This window comes from Odocoileus virginianus, chromosome 12, assembly GCF_023699985.2.
Source record: "Odocoileus virginianus isolate 20LAN1187 ecotype Illinois chromosome 12, Ovbor_1.2, whole genome shotgun sequence".
NCBI classification, from domain to species: domain Eukaryota; kingdom Metazoa; phylum Chordata; class Mammalia; order Artiodactyla; family Cervidae; genus Odocoileus; species Odocoileus virginianus.
The window spans coordinates 64,268,799-64,295,694 of NC_069685.1; the positions used below are offsets into that span (position 1 = coordinate 64,268,799).

The 26,896-nt window shown below is 54.2% G+C and overlaps 1 protein-coding gene and 1 long non-coding RNA gene across 2 annotated transcripts; one reads left to right on the forward strand and one right to left on the reverse strand.

Annotated features, from left to right (window-relative positions):
• Positions 1–7,142: 7,142 nt before the first annotated feature.
• LOC110146343 (uncharacterized) lies at positions 7,143–17,896 on the reverse strand. Its single transcript, XR_011490755.1, has 6 exons — positions 17,474–17,896; positions 16,258–16,324; positions 14,336–14,427; positions 13,406–13,616; positions 7,904–12,505; positions 7,143–7,302 (listed from the first exon to the last, which is right to left on the reverse strand). It is a non-coding gene; the product is annotated as an uncharacterized lncRNA (long non-coding RNA).
• Positions 17,897–18,475: 579 nt separating this feature from the next.
• Positions 18,476–26,284, forward strand: NEFH (neurofilament heavy chain). Its single transcript, XM_020907086.2, has 4 exons — positions 18,476–19,432; positions 21,253–21,452; positions 22,383–22,507; positions 23,665–26,284. The coding sequence occupies exons 1-4, from the start codon at positions 18,571–18,573 to the stop codon at positions 25,679–25,681; spliced, it is 3,204 nt and encodes a 1,067-aa protein (XP_020762745.2). The 5' UTR covers positions 18,476–18,570; the 3' UTR covers positions 25,682–26,284.
• The last annotated feature ends 612 nt before the right edge of the window (positions 26,285–26,896 follow it).

The window sequence follows — 26,896 nt, forward strand, 5'->3', positions numbered from 1 at the left end:
CCCACACTGTGTGAAAGAGGAACTGGGACCTCTACTATAAATAAGAGGTGAAGGGGCTTGTCTGAGGTCACGGAGCCACACCCAGGGTTTGCCCCGAGTCTGATTGACTCCCAAGCCAGTGGCCTCTTCTTCCTGGGAGCCACGAGGCCCGTGGCCTAAGCACGCATGCGTGCATGCTAAGTCGGTTCAGTTGAGTCTGGCTCTTTGCAACCCCGTGGACTGTAGCCCACCAGCCTCCTCTGTCCATGGGATTCTCCAGGCAAGAATACTGGAGTGAGTTGCCATGCCCTGCTCCAGGGCATCTTCCCGACCCAGGGGCTGAACCCGCATCTCTCATGTCTCCTTCATCGGCAGGCGGCTTCTTCACCACTAGCGTTACCTGGGAAGCCCCCGCCTACCCAGACCTCTTTTCAAACACCATGTGCAAGGCTGGGCAGGTCTGAGACCCTTCCTGGGTGCTCTGTACCCACCCCCCAAATCCTCTGGATTTTCAGAGGAAAACCCCAGGCCACCCAACCTCTTCCTCCAGGTTAGCTCTGCCAAGAATTTACATGTTGGGCTTTGCTGGAAGATTTGATCAGAACACAGCCTCACAGCCTCAGAAAGACAAATAGCAACCAGATCGAAAAAGAGAATCCTCCCGGTCCAGAGAGTCTCCAAGAACAGAGACAGGAAGATACCTGATGCACCCTTCCTAGGGGGCAGTCCTGCCCCGCGGCCCCTACCCCTGCCCCCAGCTGTCCGCTTAGTCCACCTAGCTCAGGGTCCTCAGGCTCTCCCCACTTCTACTCTGCTCTAGAGGACCTGTGGTCCCCTCAGGGCTCATCGGTTGCAAATCAGAACGCTGGGGCCCCACAGGCTTCTCAGGACGCCTCAGCAGGGCCCCCCAAGGCCAGGACCTCAGCCCGACTAGGCAGACGTGGGCCTCACCACCCCCCAGACCATCTTGCTTTCCTCACCCACTTTCTTTGGGGTGATTACTGGGAAAATGGGCCCAAGGGTGTCTCGGAAGCTATGAATTCAGATTTTTATGCTAAATCACTGGGCTGTTAAATATAGACAACAGTACTGGTCCTTTGCTATGTGATCTCAAACCTGCCTTTCCCCAGCTCTGCTTGGCATCCAGGGGGCAGACCCCGGTGAACTACGTTTTCCAAGTTCCTTTGCCAACTGGCCCTCACCGGGTTCAGCCAGTGGGACGCAATGAAGGGGGACTGGTGGGGTGGGCCGAGGCCAGGCCGTTTCCCCCTCTCTCTGCAGTTTCGGGGTCTCCTCGGAAGCTCCCCTGCTCCACCCCCCAACCCCACTGGCAACCCATTCTCCATGATTCCAGGCCATACTCACCCCGTGTCCTGATTAACTTTTCAAAATTGGTCCTATGGAACCTCCAAAGTGGGCTGTTTTCCAGACTGATACAGTAATTCAAACCCTCTTTTCTTCCCCCACTTTAACAAAAATGTGGTAAAAAAAATATGACACAAAATTTACCATTTTAATCATTTTTAAGCATACAGTTCAGTGGCCTTAATTACATTCACAAAGTTGGACAACCATGCTGATTATCCATTTCCAAATTAAAGTTTTTTAATACCCTGAAGGCTGAACCATGCTGGTTTGCAGCCTACATCAGCCAGTGCGACCTTCACTTTGTGGGTGGCAAATACCCTCTGGTGAATTCTCCCACCTGAGCAGCCCAAAGTCCCTGAGGTTAACTGGGTAGGGTAGACGACCCCCACTTCAGATAACAGACTCAGGCAGGTCAAGGCTCCTGACCAAGACCCCAGATTCTTTTTTTTTTTCCCCATTTATTTTTATTAGTTGGAGGCTAATTACTTTACATCATTGCAGTGGTTTTTGTCATACATTGAAATGAATTAGCCATGGATTTACATGTATTCCCCATCCCGGTCCCCCCTCCCACCTCCCTCTCCACCCGATCCCTCTGGGTCTTCCCAGTGCACCAGGCCCGAGCGCTTGTCTCATGCACCCATGAGACAAGGCTTACTTGTAAGTAAGGCGCTTACTTACTACGCTTACTTACTTACTTACTTACTTACTTACTTACTTACTTACGCATAACTTATTATTACGCATAATAATATTAAGTTACGCATAACTTATTATGCGCTTACTTACTTACGCATAACTAAGGCGCTTACTTTATTAACTAACGCTATTTCACAGTTGGGGAAATAGAGGCTCAGAGAGGTCAGGTGACTTCCTTAGGGTCACACAGTGACTTACCAATTCAGGATTTAAATTATTAATTTTTAACATTTTTATTTATTTATTTGGGAGAACTCAGTCTTGGTTTGCAGCACACAGTATCCTTAGTTACAGCATGCGAACTCTTAGTTGAAGCATGTGGAATCCACCTGTCCATGCAGGAGACACAGCGCACTCAGGTTCGATCCCTGGGTCGGGAAGATCCCCTGGAGCAGGAAATGACAAGACTGAGCATGCATACCATTCGTCCATCCATAGAGCTTACTCCACAGGGTAAGAGAAAGTGTTAGTCACTCAGTCGTGTCTGACTCTTTGCGACCCTGTGGACTGTAGGCTCCTCAGTCCATGAGATTCTCCAGGCAGGAATACTGGAGTGGGTGGCCATTCCCTTCTCCAGAGGCTCTTCCTGACCCAGGGATTGAACCTGAGTCTCCTGCATTGCAAGCAGATTCTTTAATGTCTAAGCCACCAGGGAAGCCACCATAAAGTAAGGGTAAAGCGTAAATAAAAGTATGCAAAGAGTTTGACATGACACCTAACACAAAATAAGAGCACCTAGAATGTGATTGCTAATATTATTATTAGCTATTGGCTATTAATAGCTATTATTAGCTATTTGCCCGAGAGACCCCCGGCAAGGGCTTCCTTCCTGTCCTCTGTCACCTTCCAGGATCTCATCCTCAGTATGGAGGCCAGTCCAGCAAATGCCAGCTCTGTTATCACGAGCTCTGTGACTTGAGTAGATCGAATCACCTCCCTGTACCTTGGTCCCTCCAAGGGAGGGAAGAGACATTAGAACATTAGTGAAGCAGAGACATTAGAACATTAGTGAAGCAGAGACATTAGCACTCGCCCACTATCCACAAGACTACTATCCATTAATTTCACATTTCCCAGTGGTCGCTGCATCATGTGGTGCCCGGCGCAGGGTGTCAGGGTGAAGGGGAGGGGGAGGGGCTCACAGCCTGGTGGGGGAGGAAGGCAGATTCATTAACAGATGCTTATAAGAGAAAGGAGTGGTGGATGAGGGAAACAGAACTAAGGGAGGCTGGCAGGGGGACCTAACCCAGCCTGGGGACAGGAAGGAGCAAGGACAACAAGGAAGCCTTCCTGGAGGAGGTGTTGTCACTGCTGAGCACTGAAGGATGACCACGGTTGGTCAGTCAGTTCAAGGAGAAAGGGGTCAGAAAAGGCACGGCAAGCAGGAGAAGCAGTAAGAACAGGGCTGAGGGTAGAAGACCCAGTGGGTTGTTCCCGAACAAGCAAGAAGAAGGCTTGGTGCTGAGAGCAGGGGGACACAGAGGAAAGGCTTTTGTCACTGAACTTCAAGGACTACCTGGTTTCCGAGCCCAGCTCTACCACTGTCAGCTGTGTGACCTTGGGCAAGTTACTTAACTTCTCTGTGCCAAATGAGGGGAACGGTGTTCACCCCTCACTGTTGTTGCGAGGATAAAACTGAGTTAATTCATGTAAGGTGCTTAGGACAGGGGCCGGCACACAGCCCTTTCTGCCATGTCTTCCGCAAGCCCAATCATACAGTGGCCTCAAGGATAGGATGGTGCCTAAACATTTGCCAAGTGGATGAACAAATGAGCAAACAGGCTGCCAAACTGTTGGATAGTCCCATGGCCCCCTTGCCCACATCCATGGTTGGGGGCTTGTTCTGGCCTCCCCACTTCCTGACCACTGAGCAGGATCACAGATCACCTGGAGGCTCAGTGATGCCCCTTCGTTGCCCCAGAAACCACCTTGGCAAGAACTTGCCCACTGCCAACCCATCCCCCATCTCTGCCACCGTTTACAGGGGGCTGGACTTGACCACCCCAGGCTGAGGGGGCTGGGCCGGGCCTCAAAGGGGAAGGAGGCCCTTGCTTATCGCCATCTGTTAGTACCATGTCTGGCACAGGGATCCAGCTCCAGGTCTGACTCTCCCAGCGCCGTGTATGAGGAAGTCTGAGGCTCCGGGGGTGGGGGTAGGGAGTGACGAGCACCCGCCTGGCGGGAGGGCGAGCCCTGCCCAAAGCTGGGCTTCCCCACCACCCGGTCACTCACCCTGTCCTTTCTCTCTCCAGTCTGCTCAGCCTGGTTGCCGAGGTCCCTGCTCAGACACAGGAGATTCAGTTCCAAGGTGAGAGATTCAGTGTCGGGGGAGGTGAGGGGAAGTAAGAAGCAGGATGCCAGTGAGGGCACCTTCAAGATCACTCACACTGTACAAAAGGGGAAACTGAGGCCCAGAGAGAGTCCATAAGCCACGTCCGGCTGACCTGCCCATCCACACAGGGCTGGAATGGGACCTGCCGCCCAGTCCCAGGTGCCCAGGGAGGCCTGGCAGGCAGTGGCCTGAAATGACCTGATGGTCTGCAAATGGGAACCAGAAAAAGAAGGGGAGAGAGGGAGTGGTTTGCAGGCAGTTTTGTTGCAGAGAGCCTTGGGGGAGCCCTAAGCTGGGAGCTGCAGCTGCTGGTCCAGAGTGGGACTAGCGCCCAGAAGAGCAAGCATCCGCCCCCCCCAGCCAAGAATGTGCACTCTCTGTCACCACTGCAACGGGTCTGCTGCAGTCCTGGCTCAGTCCCCGCCTGGCCTGCAGCTCTGCAGAGGGAGGGGTGTGGGAGGGGAGACGCCGCCGAGCAGGGCTCTGGCCACCGCTCCAGCCCCAGAAGCAATGGAAGTAGAAGCCCTGAAAGGCCCCCTGGGGGTGGCCTGGAGACCCTACCCTGCAGCTATGCAGAAGGAGGGCCAGGAGAGGGGCTTCCTTTCCCTGCCTCGTGAGGCCTGCAGGCCCAGGGGGTCCTGCCTTTAGTGGCTGGGTCTGAAGAGAGGTGGCAGGAAGGGCGCCTGAGACTGCAGAGAAGCCTCTCCAGGCCCCAGGGTGGGCTGGGTCCTAAAAGAGCAGGGCCAGGGTCAGGGACAGCCAGGCCCTGCCCTGGGAAGTTGAGTGACGATCTGGGGCAGGGACAGAGGAGATGGAACGCTGAGACAGTTTGTGTGACAAGATAGCCGAGGCGGGATGGAGAAAAAGCACTTGGCGGATGATGGTGACGTTAATCATAGCAATGTGCTGTGCTGTGCTTAGTCGCTCGGTCGTGTCCGACTCTTTGCGACCCCAGGGACTGTAGCGCACAAGGCTCCTCTGTCCCTGGGATTCTCCAGGCAACAATACTGGAGTGGGTTGCCATGCCCTCCTCCAGGGGATCCTCCCAATCCAGGGATCAAACCCAGGTCTCCACACCGCAGGCGGATTCTTTACCGTCTGAGCACCAGGCAAGCAATAGTGCTTCCTAAATATTAAATCCAGATGCTGAACCAGTCACCGTGAGGCTCAGCACAGCCCTGTGAGAGAGACAGTACTTTCCCCCCTTTTACAGACGAGGTAACTGAGGCCCAGAACACACAGCCAGCACAGCTGGCTCACTCCATCCCGGCCCCACAGACTCTCTCGTGGGCCCCTCCTTCTGGGCTCTGAGCTGCAGGCGGCCGTGGCTGTCTGTGTGGTCCCTGCTGACCCTTCAACCCACTCTGCACTCAGGACACAAGACGGGTAGATGCAGCTCCGTGAGGGGGCGGGGGGCACACCCTCTCCCCACCTTCTCCATGTGAGTGGACATACGTCCAACCCTGAGCCTATGTTTGGCAAAACTCACGGTCTGAGCTGAGCCTCAAGGTAACTCAAGCGGTGGCCAAGGCCTGGGAAATCCCCTCCACTTCACTGATGAGAGCCTCAGGGAGGCTGTGTGCCTGGCTCAGGTCCCTGGCTGGGCTGGCAGTGGTGGGCAAGCCCCTCTCCCTTCTCCTGGCCCCTGCCAGCTCTCTCTGAGGGAGGGCGGGCTTGCTGCCAGGGGTAAATGATGCCAGGGGTATAGCTGAGAATGGGACTGGTATCTAGCATCTCATCTAATTCTTTCAACAACATTTTGGGGTTTTGGTGACAGTTTATTAAGATAGAATTCACATACCATACGATTCACCCACTTAAAGTGTAATGAGTCAATGGCTGTTAGTGTATTCAGAGCTATACAACAGTCACCACACTTAAATCAACTTTAGACCATTTTCATCACCCCAAAAAGCAACCCTGTACTCTTTAACTATCATCCCTCAATCCCCTCATCCCTCCAGCTCCAGGCAACCACCAGTCTACTTTCCTTCCTATAGATACACCTATTGTGGATATTTCATATAGATGGACTCATACAATATTCAACAACCTTTTGAATGGGGTGTTAGTACTGTTCCCATTTCCCAGATGAGAGTGACTGAGGCTTGGACAGGTGAAAAGTTTACTAAAGGCCCTCAGTGAAGCAGGGGCAAGCAGGGTCGGAACCCAGGCCCCCCTGGTCCCAGAGGCCCTGCATCCACGCCAGCCCCCCAGTGAGGAAGCCCGGGGCTCACTGAGCCACCCACTCCTCCGTTTGGCCTGGACGCAGGACATCACCCCCAAATTCCTCCACCACATACAGCGTTTCTGCCAGGGAAGCCCCAGGCCCTGGGACCGCACCCAGTGATCCCCGCTCTCAGGGCTTCAGGCCTCAGCTCTGCCACCCCCTTGGAAAGCTCCTCCTGACTACTCCCCTTTCTCGGCACTTCCACTGCCCGTGTGCCTCTGCCCACAGAAGACGGGGCAGCCTGGCTCCCTCTCTGTGGTTGGGAAACTGAGGCCATGGGGAGGCGTCTGGGGTCACCCAGTGAGACCAGGCAGAATGGGGACCTGGGCTGGGTCCCCAACTCCCACACCAGTGCTCCTCCTCCTGGCCATTTCCAGACAGGAAGCCCTCATCTCCTCCACCCCCATCCCATCCTGACATTGTCCTCAGGCCACCGGGAAAGAGGGGGAAACTGAGGCTCAGCAAAGCCAGCGACTTGCCCAAGGGCACAGGCACTGAGCCAGGACTCACCTGCTGATCCCCAGCCCCCCCAGCTGATGCGCTGGGTCAGGAGCCCCAGTCTGTGGATCCCATGGCTCCTCAACTTGCCCCTCTGTCCACCCTCATGAAATGGGCCCCTTACTTGTCGGTGACCAGGGGAGCTGGGATCCCTGTCTTCTTCGTGGCTGTATGTATCCCCGCTGTAGTCCCCGGCCTGGAACAGGTCTCAGGAAAAGTGAAAGTGTTAGTCGCTCAGTCAGGTCTGACTATGTGACCCCATGGACTATAACCCGCCAGGCTCCTCTGTCCATGGGATTCTCCAGGCAAGAATACTAGAGTGGGTTGCCATTCCCTTCTCCAGGGATCTTCTCGATCCAGGGATCAAACCTGGTCTCCTGCATTGGGGCAGACCCTTTACTGTCTGAGACAAGGAAGCCCAGGTCTCAGGAAACATCAGTCGAATGGATGATGAGACAAGAAAAGGGAGGAGTGGGTGGGTGGGGGTGCTTAGGGCAGTTCAACTACCTGCTCAGAATCATAGGATGCCATTTGCTAGAATTACGGGGTCTTACACCAGCTCTTCTGACTCCTAAATCTAGAATTCTTTTAGGGGGTCTTAGGCCTCTTGGGGAGTCACCCACACAATCCTGCACCCAGTTTTGAGGGCTCCTGGCCCCCTGCAGCTCACCCACAGGCTCCCCAGGAGCAGAGTCTCTGTACTGCAGCTTGAGAACCCCGTACAGGTCACACAGCCCTGTTCCGAGGACACGACGGACGTGAATGGACTTCACCAGAGCCTGAAGCCCAGCACGCACCTCGGCTGTCTCAACTGCGATCCTGCACGGAGCTGCAGCCCCTGGCACACGACGCGGCAGTTCTGACACCAATCCTCCGCCTCCTCCGTCCTCGCACGGCCCGCTGCCCCTCCCCAGGGCCTGCTGCTGGCCAGGGACGTGCTGGAATGCTCGTCAATGCTACTTCAGCTGCCATCAGGCCTGGCAGCCTGCGCCTGCAGGCTTCCAGGGCAGGGACTGCCTGCACCCCACATCTGAGTCCCCGGATGACTCAGCAGGACCCTGCCTCTCCTCCCCTGCCCCAAACACCATCTTGGTCACAGAGGGCCAAGGATGGGCGGGGTCTGAGGTTCAGGAACCCTCCCAGTGCCCAGAAAGGCGCTGCAGACACACCTTGTAACAGTTGTGTTTATTAAGGGTTTTCTAAGCCAGAAATAGTGTTAGGCTTTTTGCATAGGTTTTTCCACCAAACCTCAAATGAAACTGGTCCTGTTACACACCATTCTACAGATGTGGAAACTGAGCCCCAGAAAGCAGAGGTCACTAGTCCGAGATGCCCCAGAGGGAATGTAGGCATTCATTCTTGGGTTGGTGTGACTTCAGGGGTGGTAGATTCTGAACCATTAGTTACTGGTGATTGTCTGGAGGTGGCAGTTCGCCTTCAACTGTGCAGGTGTCTGTCCTTGGAAGCCCAGCCCTGGGAACGAACGTTCTGAGTGACGTGGCAGATTCACATTTATTAGAATTTCTCAGAGGATGCAGAGTTTGCTGAACTTCAACTTCAGCAACTCTTCATTTGCACTCATAAAATATTAAAGCTGGAAGGTGCCCTGGTCATTGGGATTGTCTAGTCTCCACATTTTATAAAAGCGGAAACTGAGGCCCAGAGGTGCGATGGTCTCAGCCAAGGCGTCCCCAAGTCACAGATAATTAGGAAGAAATCCAGGACTCCAGACATCATGTCAATGCGCCCTAAGATCAAACAATGCGAGCTCAGGAAGCAACACTCAGGGCCTTCCAGTGCAAGCCTCTCATTTTACAAAAGAGGAAACAGACTCAGAGAAGAGCGGGGTCTTCCTAAGGCAAAGTGTACCACTGACGGTCCCCAAAGACCGAGTTTTGTACTAGCAGTGTGACCAGACAGATGAGATAACCTTTCATTAGTAAAGTGGCAATAACAGAACCTATAGCATAGGCTCACCCACAGGAATATAAATGATGCTGGCCAGCACTGAGCACTCACTAAAGGCTCCATCTGTAGTATGTATTATTAACACTGGCAGGCCTTTGTCATTTCCCCTCTGCCACCTGCCTTCCAGGCCAAATGTTTCCAGGTACAGAAGAGTGGATAAGACTGTGCATTGCTGCTTCAGTCACTTGGTAGCTGGGTGACCTCGGACTGGTTACTAGTTTGTGACTCTGGGCTTCAAATGTCTCATGAGGAAATGGTATGGCAGGAACAGACCTAGTAGACTGGAATTTGGGGGGGATGGATATAATAATATGTGACAGGCTTCACGCAAAGCCAGGCCTATATGAAGTGCTCAATGTATTTGAGCTACCACCCCTACTACCTTCATGGCCATGTTGCATGTCTGTCCCATCCCAGGCTGCAGGGCGCCTGGCCCAGTGTTAGGCGTGCCAGTGCGGCAAGGCAAGGCGATCTCGGAGCTCTGTGCCTCCTGTCTCCGGGGCAGGGACTGCCTGCACCCCACATCTAGGTCCCCGGATGACTCAGCAGGACCCTGCCTCTCTTCCCCCACTCCTAACACTATCTTGGTCACAGAGGGCAGAAGACGGGCAGGGTCCAAGGCTCAGGAACCCTCCCAGTGCCCAAAACTGTGACAACCGGTCACAGTTGTGTTTATTAAAGGTTTTCTAAGCCAGAAATAGTGTTAGGCTTTTTGCATAGGTTTTCCCACCAAACCTCAAAAGAAGTTGGTCCTATTACACACCATTCTACAGATGTGGAAACTGAGCCCCAGAAAGCGGAGGTCACTTGTCTGAGATGCCCCGGAGGTAGTGTAGGCATTCATTCTTGGGTTCGTGCTGACTTCAGGGGTGGATTCTGAACCATTAGTTATCGTTGATTGTCTGGAGGCACAGGGACGCGGCTCTGCTTTCTCAGCGCCTGCCTGGAGGCGGGGATTCTGAAAATGCCGGACAAAATTCCGGCTTTTGCGAGTGGAAGTGTCCCGGAGGAGCCCCCCTTTCAGGGGCAGAAACTGAGGTTGCTGTCCACAGACTCACAGACGCCCGGTCTCAGGCCCAGGGTTTGACGCACCGCTGTCCTCGCTTGTGGCACGGTAGCCCAGGGACGGTCCCCTTCCCCAGGAGCCCCCGTCCCCGAGGAAGAGCGCCCATCCCAGAGCTCCGCCTCCTCGGTTCAAGACTGTGAGGTCCGTCCTCCCGGTGGCATCTCGGCGTCTGTCCTGGCGTTACGACTAAGGAACCGATGGCAACCGAGGCCGCTGCCACCTTTCTGCAGTATCCAGGGATGTCTCTGACCCCCAAGCTGCGGCGACCAGGGCTGCCGGAAAGCCGGGTCCCAGCTGGAGGTAGCGCTCGCTGTCCGCATCTCCGAGCCCAAGCCTCGGAGGAGCGCTCGACAATCTTCGGAAGCCGGAGGGAACGCTCGGGCATTTCCGGTGCCGAGGGGCGGGGCTGACCCTAATACCGGCGTCTCCGCCTCCGCCTATAGAGGGCGCTGTTGCCAGCGCGAGCCCGTCAAGCCGGAGAGTCGGACAACGTTATTCGGAGGCGCAGAAACAGGTTCTGTAACCTTAGAGCCTCGGCTTCTTCCTCTGGAAAATGGGCTTGATGACAAGTCTTGTGAGGCCCCAGTGGGACCCGAATAAGTTTGTGAGAGGAACTGGAAGGCACATTGATAAATATGCACGCTACTTGCCTCAGTTTGTTCATCTGTAATTAGGGGTCATTGTAACTTCCATCTCTGTGTAAATTTTAAGAATTGAAAACTGTGGGTGAGACACACAGAAAGGGCCTGACGGACCTTCTCGGTGGTCTAGTGGCTGAGACTCCGAGCTACAGTGCCAGGGACCAGGGTTCAATCCCTGGTCAGGGAACTAGATCCCACAGGCTGCAACTAAGACCTGGCTCAGCCAAATAAATAAGATTAAATTAAAAAAAAAAAAAAAAAGAGCCTGGAGCCTTGTAAGCACCCAGTAAAAGGTAATGATTGTGACAACGGGCGAAGGGCTCCCCCCAAGACAGGAAATAAAGTCCATATGTCAGTTCCTGCTTCCCCTTCAGCTGCAGGGCCAGAGACAAGGCAGGTGCGAGATGTTCTGAAACCACTGCCGAGAGCCAGACCTGCCGCTGACACTTGGGCTTCAGTTTCCCCATCTGTATAACTGAGGGCCCCTAAGGCCCATTAGCCCTGCTTCCTTGAACCCTGAGTTGTGAACTGCAGTCCAAGACAGCTGCTACTTATGGATGGATAAGGTGGAGGAGGGTCCATAGGAAGTCACCGTTGACTGACATTTACTCTTTCTACAAACCTCACTGAGCTAACATTCTGGTACCAGGTCCTAGGGAAGCAACAATAGGTACGAGATGCCTCTTGCCCTTGCCCAAAGTTGGGTTAGGCGACAAACAGCCCTTTAGAATACAGGCTTAGGCTAGAATGAGGGCAAGGCAGGGGGTCGTAAGAGCCCACACTTTGGGGGTTAGGGAAGGCTCCTTGAAGGTAAAGGGTAAAGAGAAGTTATGTGAAAATGGGGGCAGGGGAAAAGGATTTCAGACAAGAAGCTCTGGGTACGGGTACAAGAAAATATGGCAGAATCAAGAATTTATCAGAGGTGGGTTGGAAGCAGAAGAGATTCTGGGAGAGAGGGATGTCCTGAGCAAACACAGGGGGTGGGGCCGGGTGGCTGTGTTCTAGAGCCAAGTTTTGTGCTTGGCAAGTGATTTAACCTTTCCAGGCCTCAATTTCCTCACCCAAGCTTTTTAGAGTGGATGTGATGCCTAAAGGAGATAATGTATGCAAAAGACTTAACAGCAGGGGCTTAATCAGCGAAGTTAGAAGGTTGGTCAAGGCCAGATCAATACAGGTTGTTCTGCTGTAGGGACACTGGCTCAGCATGTACATCCCCAGGCCCCTCCACGAGAGATTCTGACTCAGAGGATCTGGGAGGGCACAGGGATTCACTTTGATGACCAGCATTGAGGCACAATTCTTAAAAATTTTAATGAAAAGTATCCAAGACCGTAAAGACCTCAAGGTCAGTTCTGCCTCCTTCCTTCACCGCTAACCCCCCTGTAAGCCAGAAGGCAGTTCAGGTGCCCAGCAGAGTTTTTCACCCGCATGTGTGACCGAGTCCCTGTCCCAGGTCTGCTCTGGGCTCCCACAGTCTTCTGTCCAGGGCAGGCGCCTGGCTCAGGGCCGAGGAAGAGGTTTCAGAAACTTTCCTGGCATGTCTCCCCTCTGCTGGCGTTTGTTTCTGGGTGGTGCCAGGCTGCTTCCAGGCCCTGTGTGTCCTCACGCAGCCTGACCTTAGAGGGAGGGGGCTGTGATGCAGCTGCCCCTCAGCGAAGCAAGCTTCACATCCTCTGAGCCCGTTTGCTGGGGCCTCTTTTAATGCCTAGTGATGCTGCATTTACCTGCCAACAGAAATGAACTTTTATCCAACTGATAGTTTTTCGCCCAAGCCTCAATACCCCAATTTAAACTCATTGGTATAGAATCTTTCTCAAACGTACTATGGACAGCCTTCTCTTCCAGAATAAAGAGAAAAGCATCGCTTAGATATATTTTTCTGAGAGTGATTGTGCATCTTGAGAAGTGCAGAAGGCCCTGCTGTGAGCCACAGCCACCTTGCTCTGCGACCTTATCAGGTCACTTTCTCTCTCTGACCTAGACAGCCTAGCCTGCATTGGGAGATGACCCTGCAGACCTAGGGTGACTGCTGTGGACACCACATACTTAGGTGGCCTGCACACAGTGGTACCACACAGAGGCTGCCAGAATCATTTTCTTGATGACCCAAGATCTACACTGTGAACATCAAGCGTGGTTCCATGACTACCGTCTACTCATCTGTCGCCTCAGGCTAGACCATCCGGAGAGCCATCGGCAGTCATTTCAACTTTCTGACTGTGAGGTGGCCTGGGATGCCACCTTCCCCAAGACAATGCTGGTTCTCCACCTCCCTAACTTCCACCAGATGCTGGAGGGAACTCCCAGAGCAAAGCTCCAGACAGTGTGACGGGACTAGGAAAGTGCTGGGTCCAGTTCTAAAGCAGTGGTCCTATGGGGACCCAGCTGGGCCTTCCCATGAACATGAAAGATGGTAGAACAGTCTTACAGTTGAGCGTACCTGCTATAGAGACCAGCAGACCTGGATTTGAATCCCATCTCCGCCATTTACTAACTGTGACCTGGGGCAAGTTACCCGAGCTCCTCCGAGCCTCCATTTCCCAGACCATGAAGTGAGAATAGTCAGAGTATTTATCTCATGCAGTAGCTAGAATGAGAGAGGCCAGGTGTGAAAGCAAAGGTACCTCTTCCTCTTCTTAGCAGAGCCTTGAGTCCTCTTGTTGCTTAGCCTCTTGTGCTGGGAACAAGAATATAACAGTCCTAGAGCATGTGTGAATCCACAAGCCTCACCCAACTGCTCGAACTGGTCCCTTAGGAAAGACCAACGAACCGTCTCACTCAGACTCAGGAACCACAGCCGGAGAATCGTTCATCTGTAATTGCTCACAAAGGGAACTGGAAGAGCGGGGGAGATGGGGTGAATCTGTAAATCCACCCACGGGCTCCTGACCTTTTCGGCAGAATTCAGCCTCCCACCTGGTGTCCTCCCAAGGTGGCAGACAGGTGGGTGGGCAGGCAGACCTACTGCAGGCTTTCATCAGTTTTGGGCCAGTCCCCTGTGGTTACAACCGCGGGTGGATACTGGGGTGGGGGGGGAGGCTTATGCAAAACTGCACATAGTTCAGTTTTTTGCTGTCTGCTTCATAAAGGGAGTAGGGGGAGGGAGGCCACCTCCCCTTTACTATAAGTTAAGGCCTGCAAAAATAGGACACCTCTAAGGAGCAGGGGGTGGGGGGGGCGGGGAGGAAGAGGGGAGGAAGAAAAGGATGAGGAGGACAGAGGAGAGATGGAAGGGTGTGATAGAAGGGGAAGGAACAGAGAGAGGAAGGGAAGGAAAGAGTATATGAGGCGTGATGAATGTCAGAGAGAGATAAGGAGAAAGAGAAATGCTTTGCACTTCACAGACACATAAAAATAACTGAATTCAAAAAGAAAAAGGTTTTACTGAGGAGAGTTTGCAAGCAATGTAGTAGGCAGGGTCTGAGCCCCAGCGAAGGTGACCGCGCGCAGCTCAGGCTGGCTGGAAGGCTCCTGGCCGGTGGTGGCCGCCCTCCAAGGGCTCAGCCAGCCGGGAGCTGTCCAGATGAGTGGTGCTGAAATGCCCAGGTACTCACCAACTTCTCAAAGAGGACGTGCTGAGCCATTCGACTATTTGTTAAGCTCTGCTGTATGCCAACCACTGTTCCAAGAGCTGTGGAAAGCACCACTGAATAAGAAAGGCAAAAGTCCTTGATTTTATGAAGCTTAAATTCTATGGGAGGAGACAAGATAAGATAGTACAACTGTGCACGTTAGAAAAGGTCAAGTTCTATGGAGAAACATAAAGTAGGAAGAGAATGAGCTCAGCCAACACACCCCCAAACAGTGGGCACAGCAAGGTGACACAGCGCTGTAGGATGCCAGGGCTGGGTGTGAGTCCCTACACAAAGGACGTGCTGACACTGGGCCACAAGTCACAGGGACTCCCAGCTGGGCGACCTGTCAGGGGCCAGACTCCAGTTCCAGCCGGCGGCCTGTTCTCTCTCTGGGGGCCTCTCATCTCCTCCAACCTCAGGTCATCTGGGCCTCTCAGTGCCAGAGAAATGGGTTTCCACCTTCTGTATACAGCACCAGCTTAAGGTTGGATGATTTGAGACCCTGTCACTGGGTCAATTTGGGCAAGTCACTTCCTTACTCTGGGCTTTGTTTACTCATCTGTAAAAGGGACAATGAGCCTGGCCTAGTGATTCTTGCCGTGTTTGAGGAGGTACCAAGGAGAAAGTGGTGGCTGAGTTCTGTCTGCTGTGCACGTGGGGTATTCCCCCTCACTTGGCTGTCATACCTCAGAGTCCCCAGGGCTTACCACAGGGTCTAACCCTGCAGACACTGAATGAATGGGGTGGCAGCAATGCTTGGCCAGTGTTCACTGAAAGCCGTGTTTCACCCTCACCCTTCATTCTGCAGCCCTGTTCCCGAACACACCAACCCTGAAGGACAGCCCAGAGGGAACAGGGCCTGAAGCCCATGCCTGAGTGGGTCCTGCAGTCTGGGCCACTTTGGGTGACACTTGGGGGATCAGAAGCCACTGTGGTCAAATAAGTTTTGGGGGACTCAGCACCCCTGGGAGATTCCCAATGCTCATCACCATGTCCAGGCTCTAGGAGTTGCACCAGGAGCCCTGTTAACTTCCTTCAGCTGTCAAACTCCTGTTTCCCCTCCTTTTTGGAGGAATGCTTATCATAATCCTCAAGAAGTTGCCCTGGGAAATGCTGCACTGGGATTTGGGAAGGACTTGAGAATCCTTGTCCCAGGGAGACAATTTTAGAAGTTTCTGGGGTTCCAAACCTCAGTGTTTTGTGTACGCCTACGACATAGCAGGCACTCAGTAAACATGTGAAGAAGGGATGAATGAATGAATACATGACACTGTTGTTCTACTCAGTTTCAAATGGTAAAAATGGAGGGCAGCAAGAACAAAGTGATTTGAGACTCAAGGACTCAGGGCAGAATCATTTTTAGTCCCCTTTAGACTACAAGTTTGGCTGAAGAACTGCTGGAGTTTATTCATCCATCCATTCATTCACCCAATGACAACTCAGAGTGGTAAGTGTGATGTGGTGGATTAGCACTGGGGACCATGGAGGGGATAAGTGACTGCATGTGGGGGTAAAAGGGAATGACTTCCAGGAGGTGAGCCTGAAAGGCCCTTTGAGGGGACTGGCCTCAGGATTCCCACCCTCATGTCATTTTCCCAACCACATGAATCACACTAGGGACTTCGTGCTTAGAATCCCATGGTTGTGGGCCCCCCAGCCTTGACAGCATCCACCCTGGCCCCCTCCTCTCTTTCACTCAGCCCCTGCTACCAGTCCCCTTTGCTGTCAGCTGCTTGCCAGCCTCCCCACACCCAGACGATGCATCTGCAATATGCAGATGACTGAAAAGACCCAAAGGAACAGAGCTAATGGCAAGATTCCAAGCAGAATGACAAGTCAATGGGGAGCCCTCTGCAAGCCCCCCAAATACCATTCTCAGAAGCCTCAGGCCAGACACTCACCTCCATCCTCTCAGCACCAACTGCACATCTGCCCTTCTGCCCCCTGCAAACTGGAGCATGGCTGGATCTTTAAACAGGGGAAAAATGCTTCATCATGTTCTGCTTCTCCATGAAAAACCAGAAACTCCCTTCCCCCTCCCTCCTCCTCCCCAGCACACTCTCCTCCCAGTAAAACCTGGTTAAAGGGACAGTACAACCACATCCCCATCTCTGAGGGTCTGCTTAGAACCAGGGGTCTGGGAGTGAGGTGGGGCGCAGAGAGAAAAGGACAGATAGAAGTCTTTCCTAGGGTATTTGTCTGTCCCCATCCTGGGGAGCCTACACAAGGAAAACCATGAAGACTGGAAATGTAGTGTGGGTTGAATTAACTGCCTGAGGGAGGCTCAGGTCTGGATGGAAGACTTCAGTGACTCCCTAGGGGGTCTCGAGGCTCCCCCCTCCCCCTGCATCTGACATCTAGGTCCCTTCAGCTCCAATGGAAGGGCAAGACAGGTTTGTATGTGGGAGAATGTCAGAATAGAGGGAACTGGACCCCCAATAGAAGGTCAAGGGGCTGGGTCTCTGGCTGCCAGGGTGACCCCACTGGATTACCCATCCACCCCTCCTCAGCCTCTGATCTGCATAGCACAGGAATCAGGCGATGGGGAGATAGAATTCCTCCCTCCCATCCCTCAAGGGGAAGGCAGAGGTTAATTAACCCCTTTCTCCCCAGCGAAGAGTAGGCCCTGTCCTTGGTGCTGAAGCATCAGCCGCAGCACCACCCCCACTCCCAAGGCTCTTGATTGGAATCAAACCCAAGACAAAGCTAAATATCACCAGCAGTGCAGGCCCCCCAAATACAAAGGCCCTCTTTTCTACCTGAATTAAGGCTTGTGGGGGTGAGCGGCTCTGGTACCCTGAAAGCTTCTCACTGCTTCTCTGGGTGTGAGAAGGGAGCCCAGTCATGACACCCACTTGTCTCTTGTGGGTGTGGGGAGAGGCGACAAGTTGAAGCCGAGGAGATGGAGAGGGAAGAGGAAGAAAGGACTTCTGAGTTGTGGGGAAGTGGCTGCTATATCCACGGGCAGTAGAAGGACTCCTCTCCTCTACTGATGCCGGAGACTCCCCAAGTCTCTAGGGGTCTCAAGTTGCAGCCTGACCTAGAGCAAGATCTGTTCTTTGTACCGATGGGAAAACCGAGTGGGGGGTGGGGAACAACTTGTTCAAGGTCATTTACCAGCAATTGTGGAGCCGTCCTCAGTGTGCAGACCCTGGCTTGAGTGACTCCCAGCACACCTATCACTTCCCCAACCCCACACCCAACTCACACCAGCTCTCCCAACTTCATGCCCAGCTCCCTGCAGTACCCCCACCCTTGGTCCTTTGACCCTTGCACACTCTGCCTTTACAGGGAACCCTCTGCCCACTTCACTGAGTGTCCTTGCTGGGGCCGGCTTCAGGGTCTCCTGCCTCCCATCCTGAGGAGACCACTGCGCCCACCCCCAACCCGGGCTTCCCTTCCCTGGCCTCTGCAGTGCCTCCCACCCACACCCCCGTTCAGGGCAGCCTCGCTGCCCCTCCCCAGCTCCAGGTCTCCCTCCCCGTTTTCGGGCCAGTTGCCGAGTTCTTTGGCCCTCTCCTGTGGCCTCTCTAGCAGCTAGGGGAAGGGTTACCTCCATTCAGGGGTCTTCAATCTTTACTCTCTGTAGCGCCCACCATGCCTCCATTCAGAAGTGCTTTTCTCCTCCCCTATTTCGGGCCGGCTGCAGACACTCTGCGCTCCCTTTCCTGAGGGTCTAACTATCAGGAAAATCCTGTGCCCCCTACCACTCGGGGTCCTCATCCTACTGCGTCTTCCACCGCCCCATCCCGAGGGCATCCTGCCCCATTCCCATCTGGTCTCCTTGCCCTCGCGCCCCCATTTTGGGCGCCTTCTCTCTTTCCCAACATGGTAGTAGGGTCTCGCCATCCGCACCCGGGGGGTCCCCGGCGGTCCACTCCGGGAGTCCTCTACCGCCTGACGGCCTCGGGGTGGGGGGTGGGAGCGGGGGTCTCCTCTGACGCTGCATTGTCGATTCCACTTCACTCCTAGGTTCCCCTGCCCCGCCCCTCTCACTGCGGCGGAGCCGGCCGGCCCCGGGCCGCTGGGGGAGGAGGCGGAGAGGGCGGGGCCCTCCTCCCCCGCTCCCCCCGCCCCCCCCGAACTGCTGAGGGGCTGGACCCCGCCGGGCTGCTATAAAAGGGCCGGCCGGCCTGGAGGTGCCGCAGTGTCGCCCGCCTCTTCCCGGCCTCAGGGCTCCCTCTCCGCCGGTGGCCGCACCCGCTCCGGCCACGATGAGCTTCAGCGGCGCCGACGCGCTGCTGGGCGCCTTCGCGCCGCTTCATGGAGGCGGCAGCTTGCACTACGCGCTGTCTCGCAAGGGCGGCGCGGGCGGAGCGCGCTCCGCAGCCGGCTCCTCCAGCGGATTCCACTCATGGGCGCGGACCTCCGTGAGCTCCGTGTCTGCCTCCCCGAGCCGCTTCCGAGGCGCCGGGACCGCCTCCAGCACCGACTCGCTAGACACCCTGAGCAACGGGCCGGAAGGCTGCATGGTGGTGGCGCGCAGCGAGAAGGAGCAGCTGCAGGCGCTGAACGACCGCTTCGCGGGCTACATCGACAAGGTGCGGCAGCTCGAGGCGCATAACCGCAGCCTGGAGGGCGAGGCAGCGGCGCTGCGGCAGCAGCAGGCGGGCCGCGCCGCCATGGGCGAGCTGTACGAGCGCGAGGTGCGCGAGATGCGCGGTGCGGTGCTGCGCTTGGGCGCGGCGCGCGGCCAGCTGCGCCTGGAGCAGGAGCACCTGCTGGAGGACATCGCGCACGTGCGCCAGCGCCTGGACGACGAGGCCCGGCAGCGCGAGGAGGCCGAGGCAGCGACGCGCGCACTGGCCCGCTTTGCGCAGGAGGCCGAGGCGGCGCGCGTCGAGCTGCAGAAGAAGGCGCAAGCCCTGCAGGAAGAGTGCGGCTACCTGCGGCGTCACCACCAGGAGGAGGTGGGCGAGCTGCTCGGCCAGATCCAGAGCAGCAGCGCAGCGCAGACGCAGGCCGAGGCGCGCGACGCCCTCAAGTGCGACGTGACGTCGGCCCTGCGCGAGATCCGCGCGCAGCTTGAAGGCCACACAGTGCAGAGCACGCTCCAGTCCGAGGAGTGGTTCCGAGGTTTGCAGGCGCGGGGGGCGGGCAGGGAGGAGGGCCGCCCCCTGGTGGTCGGACATCGAGAGGCAGGGTGGTGTGACCTGGGGGGCGGTGGAGTCCGCCTAGAGGGCTAGGCTGGATGGTGCGGTTGCTCAGGTTCCCTCTGCAAAGGGCACACCCCTTAGCTAAAAAACAGTTTTACTCTAGGTCTCTTGTGGGACGCTCCCCGCCCCTTCCTCCCCACTCTAGGTTCTCCTTTGACCTTCTCCAGGGTCCTTGTATCTGTCCTTTAATTCTCGGTCCTCTCTGCTCCTTCTCCCAAGTCAGGGTAACCGCCCACTGTGAGTCCCCCTTCCAACAGGTTCGCTCTACCGCTCCAAAGCGGTGCCTGCTTCTAGTCAGTTGGGGGCGGGGAGGTCCCTCTTTGCCCTTCAAAGTAACATCCCTTCCCTGTCCAATGCTGCCCATCCCCCTTTTCTGCACACTGCAGAGGGCCCCATTCTCCTGACACCTATCAGGCCCCTCCGTGCTACAGTCGGAGAGCGTGAGTCATTCTCACATTCTCTCTCCCCAGAAAGGCCATCATTACAACCAATTGGTGTGTGAGGCTGAAGTGGCCAGGGGGCCCTTGAATGTCCTCTCTCCCCTTCAGAAAACCTGGGAGCCTCCCAAATCCATCTCCCTCCCCCACCTCCGGGCCACCCTGAGTCAGCTAGGTTGCAGCTGCCGCAGCTCTGAAGCTGTGTCCAACACCTGCAGGGTGACTTTGACCCACACTCGCCCTCTCTGGTTTTCATTCCTTTTGGGGTTAGAAGGGGGATGGACCAACTGGGCTTCTTAGCTTGGGGAGTTCCATGCTCCTTAAAACTTCTGCATTGTTCTTGGGAGAGGGTACAGGGGCTTCAGTGACTTTCAGAGAAGCCTGTGACCCACAGTGGGTAAGAATCCTCACCCATTTGGATGGTCTCTAAGTCTCTGGAAGCACTAGGAGAGAAAACCAGAAAAGCTGGGGTTTGGATGCATGGCTTTTCCAGTCCCTGCCTCTCCTCTGCGGTAGCAGAACCACCCCTCCCCCATCTCTGCAGCAGCAAGCCTCCTCCCAGAGCAAACCTCCCTGCCCTCTTGGACTTTGCCCTTCACCCTGGCAGACCATCCCAGGACTTCTGGATCACTCTTCTTCCTCTCCAGCTCCCAAGACTCAGGTCCTGAGTATCATTATCTCAGGGTTCAGGATGCTCACAGTCAGGAGGTTCACTCCTCTGGCCCCAGAAGCCTTCTGGGAACCTGCAGCCTGTTGCTCACAGAGGCCAGGCTGTGGCTGCCCTCGGCACAGGGGCTTCTGTGCTAGAGAACAGGCACTCACGGGGAGGAAGGGACAGAGGCGCTGGCACACGAGCCCCAGCCTCCACAGGGATCTGGGCTCTGCTATGGCTACACAGCTCCCAGAGCCCTAGTGCCTCTAAAGGTCATGGGCTCTTTAATTTGTTCAACCCCAAGCTTGAGGTTAAGCTCCACGGGCCAGGTTTCATAACCCCCAGCACTGCCAGCCTTTGCTGGGGAGCTGAACCAGAAGCACCAGAAGAAATAGCGGCTTCTATTGCTGTGCAAGACCTGAGGCCTGCGTTTGGGGAGTCAGGGTGTGATCTTTGGAGCCAGATTTGAACCCCAGTCCTGCTGCTCAAACTGGCCTACTGGCCTTGGGCAGTGTCATGTGCCTGTCACAAAGGACAGGATGAGTGAAGCATCCAAAATAGCAGCTGGCACTCAGAAGGTCCTTAACCTGTGTGTGGCCCCTTCCAAATCCAGTTGTGTCTAACCCTGTGCCCTGCCCCCCTCTCCCCCAGTGAGGCTGGACCGACTGTCAGAGGCAGCCAAGATGAACACAGACGCCATGCGCTCAGCACAGGAGGAGATATCTGAGTACCGGCGCCAGCTTCAGGCCAGGACCACAGAGTTGGAGACGCTCAAAAGCACCAAGGACTCGCTGGAGAGGCAGCGCTCTGAGCTGGAGGACCGTCACCAGGCTGACATCGCATCCTACCAGGTGGGCGGGGTGGGGCAGAAAGCCAGACCACCTCACCTGGCTGGGTGACCCTGGACAAGTCACTGTCCCTCTCTGAGTGGAGAGCATGGGCCTTAGAGTCAGACATGCCAGGGGTATCTGTATGTCTTTGTAGCTGTGTGACCCTAAGAAAGGTATCTGCTTCTCTCTTTGACTCTGAATTCTCTCAATGCAATTAAAAAAAAAAAGCCTCCTTTGTAAAACTATGAAGATTAAAGAGAGAGATGAACTTCTGATGAGATGAGTGAGAGATAGCAGAGTCTTGGTTGTGGTGGGTGTTCAGTAAGCAGTAACCAGGGTCTGAGTGAGGACAGGCTGGGAAGGCCTCAGCAGATACCTCCCACTAAAGACAATGATTGAAAGAAAGTGTCTAAAAATTGTTTTAGAGAACTTACTATACAAGCAGTATGTGGTTATTGTAGAAAAAGAGGTTGATTTTTCATCAGCCACGATGGTTTACTGTAAGCAGTGGCTCAGTGGGCTTGGGGTTGGGGGGAAGCTCCAGCTCGTGTTTAGCGTGCTTCTGTGTATTGTCTCAGTCATCACTAACAGTTGCCTCCCGAGCCTTTAACGTGAGGTGCTTTGGAGCGCTGGGCAGGCAATAGGGAGCCAAAGCAGACGAGTTCCCACTGAGCCCTTTCTAAGCTTAAGATCTGTAAAATTCACCCGTCAGCCCACTGACCTGTGATAGCCGTGGTCAGTGTCTGGTGTGTCTCATTCCAGAGCACTCCCCAGGCTGAGGTTACACACACAGCAGGATGTTTGTTCCAGGTCCATGAATGAGGTCCTGAAGCTTTCACAAGGTGGGGGCTGGCCGGGACTGTGTTGGGTATGCAGAGCCCGCCCTAGCCTCGCTGGTGCCGAGGGCCCGTGGTGACTGACAGTAACGTGTGTGTGACCTCTCCCCCCCAGGAGGCCATCCAGCAGCTGGATGCAGAACTCAGGAACACCAAGTGGGAGATGGCAGCCCAGCTCCGAGAGTACCAGGACCTGCTCAATGTCAAGATGGCTCTGGATATTGAGATCGCTGCTTACAGGTGAGGGGGCCACGGGGCCTTTGGGTGGTGGCAGTCCTTGTGTTCTCAGAAGGAGAAGCCTTGGATTTTAAGCTCCACAGTGAGATAACCTGCTGTCTTAGAGATAAAAAAAAAAAAACAAAAAACTTTTTTTTCCTTACTGTCGTGAAATGTATACAGCATGAAATTTACCATTTAGCCATTTTAAAGTATTCAGTTCAGTGGCATTAAAACTATTTACATTGCTGTCCAGCCATCACTGTCATCTACCTCCAGAATATTTTTCCTCTTCCCACACTGAAATTCAGTGCTCATTAAACAATAACTCCCTGATCCCTTTCCCACCTTCCCCCGAGTCCTGGCCACCATTGTTCTATCTTCTAAGAAGCAAATATCTTGAGAGTGGCTTAGAGGGTCTGACAGTGATTTAGAGGGTTAAAGCTTCCCACCCTCTTCTCAGATTCAGCCAACCAGAGGCCTGTCTTGGGAGAGAAAGAAGGGACTTGAGTTGTCAAGGACCTTTACAACTCTACCTCTTCAAGAGAGTCTTTTCATTATTTCATTGAAACCACCCTCTGAGGTAGAAACTCTTAATGACCCTGTTTTTACCAATGAGGAGACTGAGGCTTGAAGAGTTTAAATGGCTTTGCTAATAAGGTCACACTTCTAGTGGGTAGGGAAGAGTAGACTCTGCCCCTACTCTATTCCTAAAATTCAAAGGATGAGAATATAACAACAGACCCTTGAAATTCAAATGGGAGCATTCTAATACCTTTAAAGCCCAGGTTTATAAATGTGGAATTTCTTGCTCATATTCCCACCTTTCTCTTAAACAACGTTTTTTTTTTTTTTCCTTAAACAACATTTTGAGGGACAATACATGTAAATTTTTTAATATAGGTGTTCTCTCTTGAGGGCCATTTTTCAGAGGAAAAAGTTTTATAAGTGGTAGCCTTAGTTGAATTAAAACAAGAGCAATGCCATTGGGGTACAGATTCTGGTTGTCCTTGGGATGATCTGCTAGTGACCTTCTCCAGTCTAAGTGCCCACCATTCACACCCCTTCTTCCACCAAACTATGTATCACTACACATAGGGGGTCTTCAGAGTAACTCAGGAAGCCCCCTACCTCAGTGATCAACTTTGAGTTAATAGTAATGTGTTCCATTTATTCTGCAGAAAACTCCTGGAGGGTGAGGAGTGTCGGATTGGCTTTGGCCCAAGTCCTTTCCTCCTTCCAGAAGGACTCCCCAAGATCCCCTCCGTGTCCACTCACATCAAAGTCAAAAGTGAAGAGAAGATCAAGATGGTAGAAAAGTCAGAGAAGGAAACTGTGATTGTGGAGGAACAGACAGAGGAGGTCCAAGTGACTGAAGAAGTGACTGAAGAAGAAGAGAAAGAAGCCAAAGAGGAGGAAGGAGAAGAAGCAGTAAAGTCTCCCCCAGCAGAAGAGGCCGCATCCCCAGAGAAGGAGGAGGCCAAGTCCCCAGCTGAGGTGAAGTCCCCCGTGGAGGCCAAGTCCCCAGAGAAGGCCAAGTCCCCTGTGAAGGAAGAAGCCAAATCCCCAGAGAAGGCCAAGTCCCCAGTGGAGGCCAAGTCCCCAGAGAAGGCCAAGTCCCCCGTGGAGGCCAAATCCCCAGAGAAAGCCAAGTCCCCTGTGAAGGAAGAAGCCAAATCCCCAGAGAAGGCCAAGTCCCCAGTGGAGGCCAAGTCTCCAGAGAAGGCCAAGTCCCCCATAAAGGAAGAGGCCAAATCCCCAGAGAAGGTCAAATCCCCAGTGGAGGCCAAGTCCCCAGAGAAGGAGGAGGCCAAGTCCCCAGAGAAGGCCAAGTCTCCAGTGGAGGCCAAGTCCCCTGTGAAGGAGGAGGCCAAGTCCCCAGAGAAGGCCAAGTCCCCAGTGGAGGCCAAGTCCCCAGAGAAGGCCAAGTCCCCCGTGAAGGAGGAGGCAAAGTCCCCAGAGAAGGCCAAGTCCCCAGTGGAGGCCAAGTCCCCAGAGAAAGCCAAGTCCCCCGTGAAGGAGGAGGCCAAGTCCCCAGAGAAGGCCAAGTCCCCAGTGGAGGCCAAGTCCCCAGAGAAGGCCAAGTCCCCCGTGAAGGAGGAGGCCAAGTCCCCAGAGAAGGCCAAGTCCCCAGTGGAGGCCAAGTCTCCGGAGAAGGCCAAGTCCCCAGAGAAGGCCAAGTCTCCTGTGAAAGAGGAGGCCAAGTCCCCAGAGAAGGCCAAGTCTCCAGTGGAGGCCAAGTCTCCAGAGAAGGCCAAGTCCCCAGAGAAGGCCAAGTCTCCTGTGAAAGAGGAGGCCAAGTCCCCAGAGAAGGCCAAGTCTCCAGTGGAGGCCAAGTCTCCAGAGAAGGCCAAGTCCCCAGAGAAGGCCAAGTCTCCTGTGAAGGAGGAGGCCAAGTCCCCAGAGAAGGCCAAGTCCCCTGTGAAGGAGGAGGCCAAGTCCCCAGAGAAGGCCAAGTCCCCAGTGGAGGCCAAGTCCCCAGAGAAGGCCAAGTCCCCTGTGAAGGAGGAGGCCAAGTCCCCAGAGAAGGCCAAGTCTCCTATGAAGGAGGAGGCCAAGGCTCCTGGGAAGGAGGTCCCAAAGAAGGAAGAGGCCAAGTCCCCTGTGAAAGAGGAAGAAAAACCCCAGGAGGTGAAAGCCAAAGAGCCCCCAAAGAAGGCAGAGGAAGAGAAAGCTCCAGCCACACCCAAAGCAGAGGAGAAGGACAGCAAGAAAGATGAGGTGCCCACGAAGGAGGCTCCAAAGCCCGAGGAGAAGAAGGAGCCTGCTGTGGAAAAGCCCAAAGAACCCAAAGCTGAAGCCAAGAAGGAAGAGGCTGAAGATAAGAAAAAAGCAACCACCCCAGAGAAGGAGGCTCCTGCCAAGGGGAAGGAAGAGGCTAAGCCTAAAGAGAAGACTGAGGTGGCCAAGAAGGAACCAGATGATGCCAAGGCCAAAGAACCCAGCAAAGCAGCAGAAAAGCCAAAGAAGGAAGAGACGCCGGCAGCAGCGGAGAAAAAAGATGCCAAGGAGGGGAAGGCCACAGAAGCCAAGAAGCCTGAGGAGAAACCCAAAACAGAGGCCCAAACCAAGGAACCCGGCAAGGAGACCTCCACACCCGGGAAAGCCAAGGCTGAGAAATCCTCCAGCACAGACCAGAAAGACAGCAGACCTGCAGAGAAGGCTGCAGAAGATAAGGCCACCAAGGGAGAGAAGTAAGGCAGGGAGAAGGGATCGTTCAGAGCAGCCAAAGAAACTCAGGGGGGTCTGGGAGCTCAAGGGTCAGTATCACAAATTTTCACTTTTTTCTCTCTTTTCTTTAAGAAGAAACTCTGCTTAGACAACAGGCCCTCCTTCACCAAACAGGAATTTCTATTAGCAATATGTTAGCAAGAGAGGGTCCTCCCAACTCCCAGCCCCATGGCCCAAACCCTCCCTAGGCGATGGGCAATTATGTTATGATAGCTTATGTAGCCGAATGTGATATATGCCGAATGCCACACGTAAACACTTGACTATACAGACTGCCCCCTCCTCTCCAAATAAGTGCATTTATTTCCTGTATGTGCAACTGACAGATGACCGCAATAATGAATGAGCAGTTAGAAACACATTATGCTTGAGATGTCTTAACCTATTCCTGAATGCCTTCTATTTTCCAAAGGGGTGGTCAAGTCCTTGCCTAAAAGCTCTCTGTTCCGGAAGAGCTGCAGCAGGTGGGGCTGGGCGCTGACCACTGTACCACGCCAGGGCGCACTTTTCCACTGGAGTCCACTTTCAATTGCTTCTGTGCAATAAAACCAAGTGCTTATAAAATAGAAATGTGACTCTTGTCATTTCTTCTTTTCCCCTGGACGGGCTGGGGGATGGGCAAGGGAGGTCTTAATTTTACACTTGAGAATGCACGGGACTGGGCGGGAACAGGAAATTGCACGTCTGGGACTGGTTATGAGGCTGCTCTTGGGCTATTTCCTGGGCACCAACCCAGGCACTGTGCTCAGTGCTTTGAAATCTTATAAACAGGTGGCCCGGTGTGTGGTTTCTCCACAAGGTCCATGTACCCCCTACATAAGCATCTGGGCACCTTATAAACATGCAGACTCCTTTATTCCACCCTAGACCACTGAATTAGAATCTGAGGGGCTAGCCTGGACACTGCAGGCTTCACCGATTCCCACTTGGTTCTAACTCACACTGAATTCTGGGGACGGGTGAGGTCCTGGGGACATGGAGCCATCTATTTAAGAGCTTTGCATATGTCCTTGTTTTGTAAGGAGGGATGAGCTTTCTGAATGAGGGGCTGTATGTAGCTAATCCACCTTGTAGTGAAGACTACAGTCACCACTATTGGGAACAATTTGTTAATAGTCACCTAACTGGACTCCAACATGCTTCTCTGGACATGCTTTTGAAACCTGCAGTGCTCCTGTGGAT